Here is a 17,634-nt window from a genome sequence, read left to right as displayed (position 1 = left end):
ATGGACATCGGCACATACTGTATAACTTTTAAGGTTGATATCAAATTGTAACACTAAAAGCAAAATATCAAAACAGTTCTTTTAACATTTAAATAAATAGCATTCGTATTTAATTATATAATTAATTATACATAGTATTTGTATGTTACTATTGTGTTAGCACAGAATCAGCCACTATTAATCAAAGATACAGTTTTGGAAGACCTCCAGTGGAAGGACAGAAAAGAGCTTTAATGGCCCAGACTAAACAAAGCTCGCCGTCAGGATGAAGCTTTAAGCACTCACGATTTCTCAAGGCCCTAGTTCAACATCATTTAGTCTCCACATCCAGCAATGCTGACCTCAGCACTAATTGTGTTTAGGAAGTACACAGCGATCCCTTCGCCTCCCATATGGCTGCTTTTGATAAAGTTGTGCGAGCCGGTTGAAATAAGGTTGAGTTTAGAGGACAGTCCTTCATTTTTCCAATACAGCAACTCATCACGGAGCTGTCAGAGATGAAGGCTCTGCGCTGATTAAGGGAACAGCGTCTCACGTGTCCTGCCCCATTAATTACAATCTCACAGGATTTCCAGTCAACCACAGGCCCTTCAACCCTGCTCCCATCCTCAGTTGCTGATGAAGGAGGTTTTAAGCTGTTCCAGCACCATAGCAATATCAAGCCCTTCATTATGCTAGTTGCTGAGGGTCAATCCTGACAACTTATTGCAGTGCTTACACCAAAGCACAGAGTGAATTGTCTTCAGCAGAGACATTGAGGGAAGGGCATAATTGCAACTGGGTGGCATAATAAGGCAGCCATGATTGTAATGCTAGCAATGATCAGCCTTGTCCTCCCACAATTGCTTTGCTAAATGGCTTTGCTAATGACTTTTGCTTTAGCACCAGACATTGATCACAAATGAATGTCGATTTAAAGAGACTTTATGTAATCAGACATTGGAAATTTCTGTGGTGTAGTCCGCACAACTCAATCTCATAAATAATTTAGTTGAAGGGGAGAATATTTCTTTATTGCAATGAAAAATGCCAGTTAGCTTTTCCACAGAGAACAGGGGCAGATCTACTTACTACTAGATACTATTGGTATTTATAATGTATAAAATATAAATGTAAGTATATTATAGTTGACAGTTTATGTATGTCTAACTGGCTCAGATCTAACCGCATGAAACGCATAAATGACTACAGCAGACCGATCTCGTGATTGATCGCAGCAGTGGCCAATCGTGTACTTGCTGCTACAGTGCGGGCAAAGTGTTTAGGCACTTGCAGGTTGCAGTTTTTTTTAAGCTTATTTCCTCATCCACAACAATAACAACAACATAGACAGATATATTGAAAAATAGAGGAAAGGAGGAAATACTTAGTTGTTTCCAGGTCTTCAATGAATGATTGTTAAATACATAGGCTTCAGCTATGGGTAGAGATGGGTGGGAAATATATGTCCTCACCACTTTTTAGAATAGCTTTCGTCAGGTGCATGTTCTTGAGTTTCACATTTCATCCATGTGTGTTTTAAGTGGCAGTTTTTTGCTGGAATATGTTATTTTAAATGATTATTTTCTGAAGAACAAGACTTCAGGCAGAATATTCCACCAGTCACAAACTTCAGAAAATTGTGCATCATACATTAGATTAGAATAAGAACACAACTATTTCTGGGCTTAAAAGATACAAGAACTAAATAAATGTTGAACATTGGCCCCCCCATGTGCTACTTAAATTGTTCTCTCAAAATTTAAAATTCTCTTATCATGTACTCACCTTCATGCATCCCAGATGTGTATGACATTCTTTCTTCTGCAGAACACAAATTAGGATTTTTAGAAGAATATTTCAGCTCTGTTGGTCCATACAATACAAGTGAATGGATGCCAAAATTTTGACGCTCCAAAATCACAAAGGCAGCACAAAAGTAATCTATATGACTCCAGTGGTTAATTCCATGTCTTCAGAAGACATATGATAGGTGTGGGTGAGAAACAGATTCATATTTAAGTCTAGAAATTCTTCTCCCTGCCCAGTAGATGGCGATATGATTGAAGAATGTGAATCACCAAAAACAAAAGTAGAAAGTGCAAGATAAAGTGGAGATTGACTGAGCGGGGAGGAGAATTTATAGTAAATTTACTTAAATATTGATCTGTTTCTCACCCAACCTACAGTATCATATCTCTTCTGAAGACATGGATTTAACCACTGGAGTCACATGGATTAGGCTACTTTTATGCTGACTTGTGTGATTTTTGGGAGCTTATAATTTTTGGCACCCATTCAGTTGCATTGTATGGACTAAAAGAGCTGAGATATTATTCTAAAAAGCTTGATTTGTGTTCTGTTGAAGAAAGTCTGCATTAAGGGAAATTTAGACATTACACACAAACTGATTTTAATGTAATTGTTTCATACATTACAATAAAATGAGGATCATTGTATTGAAAATAACTTTTTCATCTTTTAATTTCTGTAATCATGTCACCCTTTTATTTTATTTTTTTAAAATCAGATTCATGAAGTGTTTACATTATCATAGATAAGTGATGTATTTTAAAAGTTGTCAGATACAAACACCTATAAAATACCTATACTTTTTATTCTTTCTGGCAAACGAAAGGGAATGTAAACTATGGTATGTGTGCTACATTTTTAAATTGCAGCATAGAGTTTTTATTATAAAGGGGCATAGATTTCCCAACTCAGTATTCAATACTCACAACTTATGAGTACTTTTAAGTGAGCTACTCTTTTACTCTTACTAGAGTAGTTTTTAGGACAGGTAGTATTACTCTACTCAAACAATTTTTTTAAGAAGTAACAGTACTTTTACTTGAGTATTATTTTTCAGTGCTCTTTCCACCCCTGGTCAGTGTCTGAATTAGAGTGGTGATCTACAGTATGTATATATTTAATGAATAACAAAATTCCATATCTGACTGATAGTGAAAGTAGTGAGTTATTATTTTTTGTGAAATGTTTATTTGAGTGCTTGAATTGGTGTTCAAGAATGACTATTTATCAAAACAGATAATGTCAAATAATGTGCATAACATAACTAATTTTTATTTTGTTTCGCTACTTTGCACTGCCTTCTTAAAATAATATTTTTATTTTAGATTCACAGCCTTGCTTTCATTCACGTCAAAATATGGTGTTAATGTGAATAAGATCTATTATGATGCGACACTATTTTGCATATTTTTAATGTCATGTTAAAGGACTTGAAAATTCTGTCATTTACTCACTCTTGTTTGTTTTTCCATTGAACACAAAATGAGATATTAGGCAGAATGTTAGGTTTTGGAACAACTCGAAGGTGAGTTAATGATGACAGGGTTTTTATTTTGGGTGAACTATCTCTTTAAATGTACTATATCGTCCAACAGTCAGATTCAAGGACTTTCTGGAGTAGATTTTCTGGAGGAGGGCTGAGATAGGATTGGTCTACGATTACATTTTTTCCAGTTGCAAAATCCGTCTCAATCACATTTAATGTGTTTAGCCTCAGATTTTACTGTTCAGGAAATCAATTATAGTACAATAAAAACTGCATTTACTGTTTATTCCACTAGATGAAGCTGCAGGATAGCTGATTCTGTCACTGTAGAGCTATTGCAGTGTTCTCTACATTACAGAACTCTTCTCTAAATTCTGACTTTATAAATGGGTTAGATCTGAAATTAATACATTGTGAAATACATTATCATATACCTGAATAACAGATTATTTTCTAGGTGTTGGTCAATAATCTGAATCTTTGAAATTCACTAATGCGTGTTTAAAGAATTATTGAAGTGATCATAGAGTAGTAGTTATATTGTATTAATTTTGACTCAAAGTGCTTTACAATCATTAAGACAAAAATTATAAAATTAAGAAAGCTGTACATGAAGAACACACACACATATATATATATATATATATATATATATATATATATATATATATATATATATATATGTGTGTATGTGTGTGTGTGTGTGTGTATGTATATATATAACTTTTTTAATCCAAGTACCTGACATCTACTCTAAGTAGTCAAGTTTTATTTTATTTAGTTTTTAACTCTGTAAAGGTTTGAACGGAATTGCTCTTAGTTGCACAAAGAATGGCACTGAGTTCAAAGGTTTGACATTAAAACAGCAAGGTGTCAGTGTATTCTGTGAACTGCAAGAATGTATGCTATCCCATAAAATGAAAAATGAAAGGAAGAAAGGCAACAAAAACTATTTTAGAAGTAGTTTTATCTGTTGGAATTCCAACAGATAAAAGTCCTCACTGGTTTAAGGGAGTTGTGTTATCATTAATGGAAACTAAATGAAAACATGTTCGGAAACTGAAATAAAAATAAAAACTTAAATGACTGGAAGAAATGTAACTAAAACACTTTTTCATAACTCCAAAACTAACAAAATTAAAATTAAAAAGACCTTGGATTAATTTTAGTATTTTATAGAAAATTGGGACACTTTTGAATATGTGACTTTTTTTAGCACTTTTAACTATTATCAAAATTCCACATAATCTGATGTTATCCATAATAGACATCTTAGAATGTATCCTACCCTAGTCAAAAGCAGTAATTAAGAAACACTCAATACAGGGAAGAAGAACCTTTGACTCTCTTTTGACCAAATCCCAGAATTTTTTTCAGGCAGTGTTGGTAAAGTGGGACAGAGGGGAAATGATTCTATAGAAAATATCTACAAATTATTTTAAATCAATGTTATATTTTCTTACACACTTTCACATCATAAATCATCATATGCAACATTTACAAACACTAAGTCAACTTTAAATATTTTGTAACTTTTTTATCACCTCTATAGTTTTCTTTCCCATTGCTTTTCCCACTGGTGGTCATGAAATTGGCTCTGCCACACATCCTCAAAATCATCAATTTAAAATTATACTTCTAAAACATATTTACAGTACTGTTCAAAAGTCTTCGACACATAAGATGTTTAACAAAAACCTTTGGCTTAAGATGGTTATTTATATCTTTAGCTGTAGTGTCAATTGATAATATATATTTTAGACTCCCAAACATTCCTTCTGCAAATAGAATAGAATAAAAGAACATGTAGCCCTGCAACAGATGGCATTGCCCCCACAAAGCCCCCCAATGAACATCGAGTCAGTGGGATTACATGAAGAGACAGAAGTAATTGAGACTGCCTAAATAGATAGAAGAACTTAGGCGAATTCTCCAAGAAGCTTGCAACATCCTATCTGCCAACAACCAAGACAAACTGTGTCCAGGTGTACCTAGGAGAATTGGTGCTGTTCTGAATGCAAATTTGGGCACACCAAATATTGATTTAGCTTTTTATGTTTACTAGATTTTGGATGATGTAAATTGAACAATGAAAACTAATTATGGCACTGCTTTTGAAGAAATCCTCACTAAGCAACATTTTTCACAAGTGCCTAATACTTTTTCACCATACTGTACTTCTCATAAAACATTTAAGGAGATACATTTGGATATAAAAGGGGTCAAGCTTTCACTTTCCCATTTTCACTCTGTATTATAAAATCTGAAACATTTTCAATCTGCCTGAATTTTAAATAGCAAATTTAATATAAAATAGAAATAAAAAGGAAATTAAAAATCCAAAATCTGATAACGATGAGTTGAGTTATAACTATGTGATAGAACCAAATGTAGTGTGACATGTAGCAGCAGAAGGCTGTATATTTGCTTGTAGTCCTCAATTGTTCCAATAGGTGGCACTGTGAGCCTGAAATAGATTATTCAATCCTACACGTTTTGTGTTTTAAATAAAACATGAATGACAACTGAGAAAATTAATTGGAGATGCCATTTGTATGTGTGAGTGTGTATGGTGGGTTGGTGTGTGCGGTTATAAGCAAAGGCAGAATTAGCAGAATCAAATCAACATGCAATACAAAAGTAGCTGTAAATAATGCTTGATACCTAGTTCTAGAACAGAACAATGTGAGATATCAATTGTATATGTAAAAAAAAAAAAAAAACACGCACTTGAATGTACTACAGGGACATATTTTGACCCCCTATATATCGATCATTTCTGATGCTTGAATGATTGATTGAGTTACTCACTGTTTTTTAATTGTGATATACCATGTTATAAAGATTACTAAAATATGTTTGTGCTAACAAATTAATCTTAAAAAACATGCTCAGAAAAAGTATATCTAAATTTGTTTAGAGATCTAATAATTTCTTTATGTTTCTCTCTTCAGATTGACTATATCAGCAGAGTGTCCCATGCAGTTGGAAGATTTTCCTATGGATGCTCACGCATGCCCCCTCAAATTTGGCAGCTGTAAGTTAGTCTATAGTATTTTATTTTTCATTGGAAAAGATCCCTGTGGAGATTTATGTTATTCATTTTTTATTGTTATGTTTTTTTGTAATGTATGCAAATAAGTAGCACAATGGTAACAAGGGGGTTCTCTATGGGACCCACCATGCTTGATAAATAGAAACAGTAATAGGAGATACAATCTTGCATCTTTCATTGGAGATTTCCATTGAAGTGCATTATGGCAGATTTATTACTCTGCTACTGTGTTCCAAAGTCTCTCTTAGTCTTAGTCTTTCTCTCTTTTTCTTTTCTCTGTGTATTTTTCATCATCATATTTTATTTATCTCACCTTTTGACTAAAATGAATGAAGATATTGAAATAGGGTAAACATTATAAGGATTAGTTGACCTTAAATGAAAATGCTGTTATCATATGCTCACCCTCATGTTGTTCCAAATATATATGAATTCTTATTTGGAACACATGGTTTTTTTTTCCAAACAGTGAAAGCGAGTGGTAACTAAGGCTTACATTTTGCCTAAATTCTTTTGTGTTCTACTGAAGAAAGAATGCCATACAGATTTGGAACAACATGAGGTTGAGTAAATGAACAGAATTTTCTTTTTGATTGTACCTCTAATGGAACAACTTGACACCCTTTAGGCAGCTTGGTGTACTAGTGCAGGGGTATTCAATTAAAGTTTCGAGATGTCCGGTCTCTACATGCACTTCCCAGCAAAGGTCTGGAAAATAATAACTTGCATGGTTTCAGTAGTCAATATGACTTTGAAATTGATTTATTTTTATTTTTATTTTTTATGTATTTACTTTTTGTTTTTAATAGTTATTATGACTTCTCACATTGGCAGTAATAGTCTTTGTAAAGAAGAAAAAATTTAAATAGTCAAATAATCTCTTCAAAGCATAAACCAATATGTATTAATCATAACTAATAATTAGAGATTATTTTCACAAAATTAAAATTTGTCATGGAAGGCACATAAGCTGATTAATAAAGATACATTTAGTTGGAAAAAGACGCTAGTCTATAAAGGTGGCACGGGAACTTGTCCTGTCACAAACCTGCTTTAGCTGAACCGTCCAAGTCATCAGACAGATGAAGATAGTTTCATTCTGCTTTATTCTCATTTTCTGCAATGTGTTTTAGCAAAAGATGCCAGTCTCCATCTACATTGCTGCTCACTGTTTCTCTGCTGCTGCTGTTAAAATAACCGCTGTTGGAACTCTACATAGCCTAATCAGGCTTTATGTGACGCCTCTTTTATATCACGTGGGAGAGAGGCAACATGCATGAAGTGTGTTCGGTGCTTTAGAAAAAGATGATATAGCGCTAATTGCCCTTGAGTGCTTGTGGTGTGTTTAGATTTGTTGTTTTGATGCACTGCTCACTAAAACTGTAGAAACGTGAAGATAGGACAACCGTTGTCATCTCACGGTACAGATGGAACCAAGCCGGTAGGCTATTTGATGACTGCTGAACTAGTGTTTCAGAAATGTCTGAGCACATACAGCACTGCGTCCAGTTTAGTCTCATTATCACATGGCGTCTTGTCCAAGAGCAGGATTAAGATTATCTCCTGCTGCCTACAGAGAGGAGGGTGACTTGAGGATGAAGTCAAGAATGTCCTGCAATGAGCTCAGCCTTATTTCACGTCTTGGGCATTACAAATTGGGGCAGTACACAGGGTCTTTGTGTTGTTTGTAGATTGAAAGATACTGCAGAAAACCACGACAAACACACACAGAGAAAGAGAGACAGACAGGGCTTAGAGCAGAAGTGTGTCACTGATGCTTCAGGATCAGGCATATCAGTGAGGCTAAATATTTGACTAAATGTATTTTTGTAGCTGCATGATTAAATCCCTAAATGTCTGAAGTTCTAGGATTTTTTTGTTGTGGAGGTCTGCCAGGCTTTTGTGCTTTTAATAGGCTTTAAAAAGCCAATTCTCAGTGGTGGTACTGTTAAATCAGAATATATTTACAATAGTAGAAGAAAAATTTTAAATACAGGAATTGATAAATTATAATAGCATAAAGGTTTTGAACTGAATAAAAACTGATGCATGCACCAACGCTTGGGGTGTTTAGTGCAAATTTTGAACCAACCATACTGCACCAATTATTGACATTTAGCTCTTTCAAAAATCTTTCTTGGTTGAGACTGACTGGTACAGTTAAAAACAGACTGATCTCATTGTGAATTCCGCAACAGTAGGTAAAATGTTCTTGAGCTGAAATAGAGATTTGAACCACTGCCCCCTGCTGGAAGTGTTGTTGAATGTATAGGCTTTTCCGGTTGAAATGTTCCGAGTGGTGCCAAAGGTAAGTTGTAAAGCGAGTTGTTTTTTGTTGCAAATTATGTATCACAGTAAAGAGAAATGCATTTTGTATTAACCATATGCCCTAACCCAAACCCCAACCTTAAACCTAACTGTCAGTGGAGTTAAAATGTAATCTTAGTGGGAAAATTCAACCTCCGAAGCTAGGGCCGGATTAAGACTCCTGGGTGCCCCTGGGCATGAATTTATGAGATTTATGAGAAATCTTAATTAACAGGGATGTCTCACCACATATTCTAACATAACTTACTCACCTTCATTTCAAATGGCATATAACTCATGATAATATATGTTTTATAAATTCATACGCTAGTTTTGTGTGTGGAGCAAATATTGTCATATGAGACACAAAGTTGAATTCCTGCAGGGGGCGCTCGACTGCTCATAAAACCGAATTCTCCATTAACCTACATTTAAATCTAAGAACGTTCCTCAGAAGAATCTCATTGGAGACATTTTTTATGTTATATATGATAGTTATTTTTATTACAATTTGTTTTTTTTTTAAGTTTATTCCCTTTTATCCCTAATTTGGCATGCCCAATTCCCATTACTTACTAGGTCTTCGTGGTGGGACGGTTACTCACCTCAATGCGGGTGGCGGAGGACAAGTCTCAGTTGCCTCCGATTCTGAGACAGTCAGTCCACGCATCTTATCACGTGGCTCGATGTGCATGATGCCGCAGAGACTCACAGCATGTGGAGACTCATGCTATTCTCCGCTATCCATGCACAACTTACCACGTGCCCCACTGAGAGCGAGAACCACTAATCGCGACCACAAGGAGGTTATGTCATGTGACTCTACCCTCCCTAGCAACCGGGCCAATTTGGTTGTTTAGGAGACCTGGCTGGAGTCACTCAGCACACCCTGGACTCAAACTCACGGCTCCAGGGTTGGTAGTCAGCGTCAATACTCGCTGAGCTACCCGGGCCCCCTTGAATACTTATTTTTTATAAAATGTATAATTTAATGAATTCATGCCTGTGAATGTAAATCCACTTCAGCAGTATCTATAAAAGCATTTATAAAATCGTCTTCCATTAATAAACAACTGTGATTGGCTTATCCAATTCTTATCCAACATGTATTACGTGGCAGCACCATCTGTGCCGTTTCACCTATAAAATCTTACAGTATTTTATATCTCATTGGAGACATTTAACACTGGATAGTACTTTTTTAATACAAACTGATTATTAAATTAAAAACCAACCTTAGACAAACCCAAATGGTTAATCCGGCCCTGTCCGAAGTACCCTCATCACTGATAATGTGAACGCAATTGTTCCTGGTTTCCATGGGACTAGAACCCTTGTTTCTGAGACTGCTTGCACTATCAGTAGCCCCACTGGAAATGGTAAACACATTTGAATGGCTGTTTGATGGGAAATGCCGCTGGTCAATAACTTGGCGAAATGGGTTCGTACTGGAAAATTTGGTAACTACACCTGAAGTTCCGGTGTGATCATGTCAGCATTTGCAATCAAGAGTTTCCAGTTTAAGTTCTCTTATGGTCAATCCTGAAATGTGAGTTTACGTGATCAAGGATTTTCCATACCAGTTCTTGCCTTTTCAATTTGCGATTTACTTTATTTCTCTCTAGAAAAATAATAAAAATGTCACTCATCGAATTTGAGCATAATATAACTCTTTCATTATAGAAACAAGAACTACTTAATCCGTCATAAATATTAAATTAAGGTTGAGCACCAGGTACTAATTTTAGGAATGTATAGTACAGAATAAATTAACATAAGTGATCCTGCACAGAAACTCACACCCTACTTGGCTTTCATTTTTTTGTCATTTTTTTAATTAGTGATTTCTCATCATTTGTGGGGGAATTTTGCATTTTATTTGCATACTAATGTTACATTCTACCTAAGATTTAAAAACCCAGCAAGCTACCTCAAATCTCTTTTTGATGTATTAATTATACATTGTCAGGTTGTAATTGAAAATGTAATTGAAATTTAATAGAGTTCAGAGACTTTCTTAAGGCCATTGCCTCCTTGCTGTAGTTTTTAAGAGCTAGCAAAAATGCAAACAGCAGATGAGTCATGAGTTAACTTGCAAATCAGAACACAAATGTGTTTACTTGAAGTATTGTACTCTGTTATGTAAAAGGTTATATAAATTATGTGTGCACTTAACAGCTTTTGTTTGGATGGTTGGATAACAGTGACAGACGCCTGGTTTTAACCATCATCTCAACCAAAATGCTCCAGGAAAAAACACTGCTTGTATAAACAACTGTTTGCAATTGTAAATCTATTGTGTATATTATGATAATGCAGGGCTTTTTTGATACACAATATATATGCTCTCTAAAGAGATACAGACAATATCTCCTATAGTGGATAATCTCTGCAAGCACAATGTTCATCATTGTCCCTGCTATGAACATTAATCCTGAACTCATGCCTTTGTTCCTGATTCACTGAATGTGCTGACACATTATTTTATTGCACAGGCACAATATGCTCAAACAGTGCCATCCATGAAATCATTTGAAGGGCATGAGAGCTGTTAGTGAGGGCTGTTTTAATGAAGGATCACTTATTTCGGTGGAAGGAATTGTACCATTCATAGAAAATGGATAATGATGTGAAATACCACTGCTGTGTCACTTAATGCTCAGTTTAATGATAATGTGCCAAAGAGTATTTAATTGGAATGACCAAGTCTTTTTGGACACATAGGAACATTAACAGCAGTGGACTGATTAGAGACATGTTGCACTAACTGAATCTGTGGACTAGCCCATAAACCTTCATTGGATTTTGAATGTTGTGCACATAATGAATACAGAGGGCCCAAAATGTTTTTCATACATTTAAAATGTATGAATTTCATTGCATTAGATACAAAAATTCAAACATAACTGTAAACTGCAAACAATGCTGCTAGATTTTTCTCAGAACACCTTCACTTTTCTTAGGTATTTTTGTATTTGTATGAGGTCAGTTTCCCTCAAAATCACACAGCTGTCTTAGCAGAGTAACCACAGGTGTAGTTCACCACATTAACCACCACATTATGAATATGTTCCACTAAGATTGACCGACAGAATGTGTTCAAATACTTTTGTCTCAATATTGAATTCTATCTTTATTATTTTATAATCAGAAACCAACTAAATTTTTTTTGTGAAATGTTTTCTTGTGCTAACTTTCAGTTGGTCAGTTGGTTTCATATTTTGTCATGTAATGCAATGACATTGATACGTAATTATGTGTGGCTTATGTACTTTTTGGGACCACTGTATATGAGACAGGTTGTGATTTCTACTTCCTCACTTGGACGTTGATATGGTATCTAATTCAATATGTTTTTCTACAATCATTCTCTAGAGTTTTTCCTCTCTCTTACTCAATTTCCTTCCTTCCTTTCTTTTTTGCCATCTTCTTTCTGCCCTGTCCATTAAGGCTTATATGACTTACTAACAACAAAACTAACAGTTTATATGTTACTAACAATATATTGTACAGCACATGTAATGCTTCCCATAATGCATTGCCTCCTTCAGGCTGACGTTGGCATGCCATCACAGGTTCACCTCAAAAGATTATATAGACCAACGATTACTATGTGATGATTCAACCTTGTAAAGTTCCCAAATGGTGTATCATATTTATCTCCAGAATAATCCAATATATCTCATCCCATAGAATTTTGAGAGAGAAAGGGGGATTAGGGATTTCCTCTTTTTCTAGGGCTGAAAGGATAAGTCAGCAATTAATATAGTATTTAAGACAGGTGTACACAAATGTGTAAAAGTAAACATTAAGTATAAAGAGTAGATGGCTACTGAAGTGTATGCAAAATTATTCAAATGCACAGCAAAACGCAAAGTAATATTTTAACAACAAATCAAAAACATCATCCTTGTAGTTTTAAGAATTACATCCTTTATCTTTTTCTCAATATGCTGAGCTGATGGATAAAGTCGAAACTAAGGTTATCTAGTGTATATAGCTGGAATCAGAGTATTAGAAGCAGCACAAGCCTCATAATCCCAGTGTTAAGAGAGACAGGCTTTAAGGACAGTTTGAAAATGGAACTGTGTGGGTGTTTATGGGCAGGGAGGGAGTATTATTATTTTTATTATTATTTTTTTTTTTTAAAGCAGCACAAATTGAGGTTACACAAGGCTTTTCACTCTTGCTGCCATTTTAAGAGAGAGAGAGAGAGAAAGACTTTATTTGTAACTTTTTAAAAAATCATTTTATTACAATATATGAACACTAATTTCTATGTAAGCTACACAATATGCACATACTTAGATATTAAAAAAACATTACAACTTAATTTCTAGACAATCACCACTTATTTTGCATAATATTTAATTTCAAAAATTCTTTTCAAAGTTATTCAATTCTCCAATGAGCTTAATATAGGCAAATTCAACAGCTAACTGAGCAGAAAGCAGAACTTTCTATGTCAAAACAATATTCGTGGATCTTATACCTGTAACCTCATACTTTTACCTTGTCAACCATATACTTAATTTTGCTTGTCCATACAAATAATTAAAAAATAAATCATACATTTTTTATTTATACCTATATTTAGGACCATAAATAAAATCCATGTGATTCAAATCATGACCCAACATATCACACCATTCTTTCAACAATTTTAAAAAGTAGTTATAATCTGTTGCACTCTAAAATTAAATGAAACATAGTTTCAGTTTTTAAACAAAAAGTACAGGTATCATTAACATTTGGATCCAGGTGTGCCCCGGGTCTATTTGTAGCTAACACTCGGGGTATAATCTGCCACTTAATATCGCCAGTTCGCTTTTCAATGGGGCTCTTATACAGGGTCTTCCAGCTACCTTTAGGGGAGAGATCTGTGCCAAACATTTCCTGCCATTTACATTCACATACTTGTTGCAACTCTTGAATGTGCGTGACTTTTACGCAAACATGATACATGGATTTCTTGCCCACGTCACAAAAAATCTAAGTTCTGGAGTACTGAAGAGGAGCTGCTTGCCCTCCTCTTCCTGCCATGAGGCCACAGCTGCTTCTACTTTCAGTTCTGGATACTCCTCTGTGCCACTGCTATCATTGTGTTCTGAACGCGTTTCCAATCAGGTGGCAAGACAGCTAACATTTTTATTAAGTTTTTCAGAAATCCATAACGATTTTACACCAATCCTCATTGCAACCTCTTCTGGAGTCAACCACCCATCCTTATCCAGAAAACATGATACCTTGATGAGACCTACTTTTACAAGTGCAGTTCTCATTGAAGCTGTGTTTAAACGTTTTACTGGTAGCACAGGGTTATACAGTGCATCCGGAAAGTATTCATAGCGCTTCACTTTTTCCAAATTTTTTTATGTTATAGCCTTATTCCAAAATGGATTAAATTCAATATTTTCCTAAAAATTCTACAAACAATACCCTATAATGACAACGTGAAAGAAGTTTGTCTGAAATCTTTGCAAATTTATTAAAAATAAAAACGCTAAAAATCACACGTACATAAGTATTCACAGCGTTTGATCAATACTTTGTTGAAGCATCTTTGGCACCAATTACAGCCTCAAGTCTTATGGTGTATGATGCTACAAGGTTGGCACACCTATTTTTTGGCAGTTTCTCCCATTCTTCTTTGCAGGACATCAGGTTGGATGGGGAGCGTCTGTGCACAGCCATTTTCAGATCTCTCCAGAGATGCTCGGGTTCAAGTCTGGGCTCTGGCTGGACCACTCAAGGACATTCACATAGTTGTCCCGTAGCCACTCCTTTGTTATCTTGGCTGTGTGCTTAGGTTTGTTGTCCTGTTGGAAGATTAACCTACGATCCAGTCTTAGGTCCAGAGCACTCTGGAGGAGTTTTTCATCAAGGATGTCTCTGTACATTGTTGCATTCATCTATCCCTCAATCCTGACTAGTCTCCCAGTTCCTGCCACTGAAAAACATCCCCACAGCATGATGCTGCCAACACCATGCTTCACTGTATGGATGGTACTGGCCAGTTGATGAGCGGTGCCTGGTTTCCTCTAGACATGACACTTGCTCTAGGAAGAGTCCTGGAGGTTCCAAACTTCCATTTACAGATGATGGAGGCCTACTGTGCTCATTGGGACATTCAATGCTGCAGAAATTTTTCTGTACCCTTCCCCAGATCTGTGCATCGATACAATCTTGTCTCGGAGGTCTACAGACTTCATGGCTTGGTTTGTGCTCTGACATGCACTGTTAACTGTGGGACCTTATATAGACAGGTGTGTGCCTTTCCAAATCATATCCAAATTCAACTGAATTTACCACAGGTGGACTCCAATCAAGCTGTATAAACATCTCAAGGATGATCAGTGGAAACAGGATGCACCTGAGCTCAATTTTGAGTGTCTTGGCAAAAGCTGTGAATACTTATAAACATGTGTTTTTTTGGTTTTTATTTTTGCAAAGATTTTTGCAAAGATTTCAAACAAACTTTTTCACGTTGTCATTATGGGGTATTGTTTGAGGAATTTTGACGAAAATAATGAATTTATTCAATTTTGGAATAAGGCTGTAACATAACAAAATGTGGAAAAAGTGAAGTGCTGTGAATACTTTCCGGATGCACATAAATGATGATTGCCCCAAAAACAACTGACAGAGCCTTGCCAACTAGGGCTAGAGAAAACCGTCCAGATTCTGAACATTGTCATATTAAAAGGTATTAAAACCAGTCAAATCCACTACTTCAAGATCCACTAAAAAAGGTGCTGATCAAGGCCCTACTGTCCTTCTTTTCTCAACAATGCAGAGGCTACTGTATATCTGCCCAGCTCAGGTGTCTTTTATACAAAAGTCTTTGAGCAACCTGCAACATAAAATCAGCAACTCTACATTCAACATCAATAAGTCCTCTTTTGCAGACTGGTAGATACAGCAATGCTGCTCTCAGCCAGTGCTGCCCTGACCAGATAAAATCTACCAAATGTCTTTGAATGTATAAGGCTTACTGTAGGGTCCAAGATCATTTTGTGCCACAATGAAGATGCAATAAGGTTATTGACTATCAGAACTCTTCCCCTGTTGGACAGCTGAGAAAGCAGACATTTCCAGCTAGACAACCGGACAGACACCTTCTCCATTATTTCATTATTTTTATAAATCTCAGATCCTAAAAAAACCACACAAAAAATGTAAAACCATCTCTGCTCCATTCAATATTGCCAGGCAGTTTTGGTATAGAACTTGTGGTTACTCTTCCTGCACCACACCATGACTATGCATACCCATCCCCCAATCGGGCTAATCGAGGGATAAATGCAACAATTCGGAAGAGAAAGAGCCACATGCATCTGCAGTGTGTGTGTTTATGTTTTGTCTTTATTTATTCATTATTATTTTGATGGTTCGTCTGGTTCTTGCCTCCTCATTTCCATTTTAACCCTGTTACATTGGGGCTGAAGCCGATGAAGGAGGAGGGATGCGCTGTTGTGGAGTCCTCGCCACTACCAGCCAACCCAAAGGGCAGCCGCGGCCATCTGCCAGGGGACAGAGGGGTTACTGCCGGCTGCCTGGTCGCGGAGGAATGGCCGCCATCCACGAGGGAAGGAGGTGCTCGCTGCTGGCCGCGTGGAGAGGTGGAATTGCTGCCAGGGGCGGAGGAGTTCCCTACTGGTCGCCAAATGCGGAGGGGCGTTCCATCCACCGGGGTCAGAGGACTTGCTCCGATCTGCCTGGGGAGGAGCGGCTGTTGTCTGCCAGAGTTTGGGGAGTGGCTGAGGGTCAGACGACAGCATATCTGGGTGCCGGCAAATCACATTATTCCTCTCTCTCCTCACTGTCACTCCGCTTTGCCCGTTCCCTCTCCTCATTTTTTTATCCCTCCCCAGCTCTAGAGAGTTGGGGAAAAGCCTACCGATAGGGCAGCCCCCCCCCAGGTTTCCAGGCATGAGGCAAAGGAGGGAGGGAGTGCATGCCCGGCCCCCAGTCGGGCTAATCAGCCGAGGAGAGGGATAAATGCAATGGGATGCCGCAGTTCAGGAGAGAGAGAGCCACATGCGGCTGCAGTGTGTGCGTTTGTGTTTATTTTTTGTCTTTGTTTTCTTTTCTCATGAAACATTATTTTGATGGTTCGTCTGGTGCCCGCCTCCTCCTTTCCATTTTAACCTTCTTACATTCACCTTTTCCCCAATTGATCTTAGCTGATGAAGCCTTTTCATAACATTGAATGCAGCTTAATATATTTTGTATATATTCTCAAAATATGATTATCACAATGAGGTCATCAGCATAAGCAGAAAGTTTCACAGGTTTATTAACTGATCCTTCAATACGTAAAACTTTTAGTGTAATTCTTAATTTGTACAATAATGGTTTTATGACGACTATAGAGTTGACCCAAAAGAGGGCAACCCTGCCTTATTCCCCTTTGGACTTTAACATTTTACATTTACATGTTATGCATTTGGCAGACACTTTTATCCAAAGCGACGTACAGTGCACTTAATACAGGGACAATCACCCTGGAGCAACCTGGAGTTAAGTGCCTTGCTCAAAGACACAATGGTGGTGGTTGTGGGGATTTAACCAGCAACCTTCTGATTACCAGTTATATGCTTTAGCCTACTAAGCCGCCACCACCACTCCTTTAAAGAGGCAAAGCATGCCACCCCATTCCAAAGGGGGTTACACTCTCCAGCAGAAAACACTGCTCCTGATCTTCCTGATCTGGTTAGCAGACCAGCCATTACTTCTGTGACATAGCTACGTCACTATAAAGCAAATTTGCATAATATCCGCCTCAGGAATGCAATGCTCAGGAAGCCTCATGAGCTGAAACTCAGTTATGGTAAGGGGCGTTACATTTCCGACACAAGCTCTAATCGGTTGACAAATCACAACAGACTGGGCCAGCTAATCAATCGGAGAAGACTGGGCTTTTCGTAGAGGGGGGCTTTAAAGAGACAGGAGCTACGACAGAGCGTTTCATACAGAAGGTGAAAAGAGGTAC

General features: G+C 36.8%; 2 protein-coding genes across 3 annotated transcripts in view; one reads left to right on the top strand and one right to left on the bottom strand.

Annotated features, from left to right (window-relative positions):
• The window catches only part of gabra5 (gamma-aminobutyric acid type A receptor subunit alpha5), a 50,200-nt gene that overhangs the window by 6,640 nt on the left and 25,926 nt on the right, over positions 1–17,634 (top strand). The window contains exon 6 of the mRNA XM_052140709.1: positions 6,232–6,314. Within this exon, the coding sequence (XP_051996669.1) occupies positions 6,232–6,314 (83 nt within the window). The remainder of the gene's footprint in view (positions 1–6,231; positions 6,315–17,634) is intronic.
• The window catches only part of gabrb3 (gamma-aminobutyric acid type A receptor subunit beta3), a 112,394-nt gene that overhangs the window by 80,898 nt on the left and 13,862 nt on the right, over positions 1–17,634 (bottom strand). The gene's annotated exons all lie outside the window — the stretch shown is intronic.

This window comes from Xyrauchen texanus, chromosome 13, assembly GCF_025860055.1.
Source record: "Xyrauchen texanus isolate HMW12.3.18 chromosome 13, RBS_HiC_50CHRs, whole genome shotgun sequence".
Lineage (NCBI taxonomy): Eukaryota > Metazoa > Chordata > Actinopteri > Cypriniformes > Catostomidae > Xyrauchen > Xyrauchen texanus.
The sequence above is the reverse complement of the archived record's forward strand: the minus strand, read 5'-3'. Positions and strand labels throughout refer to the sequence as shown.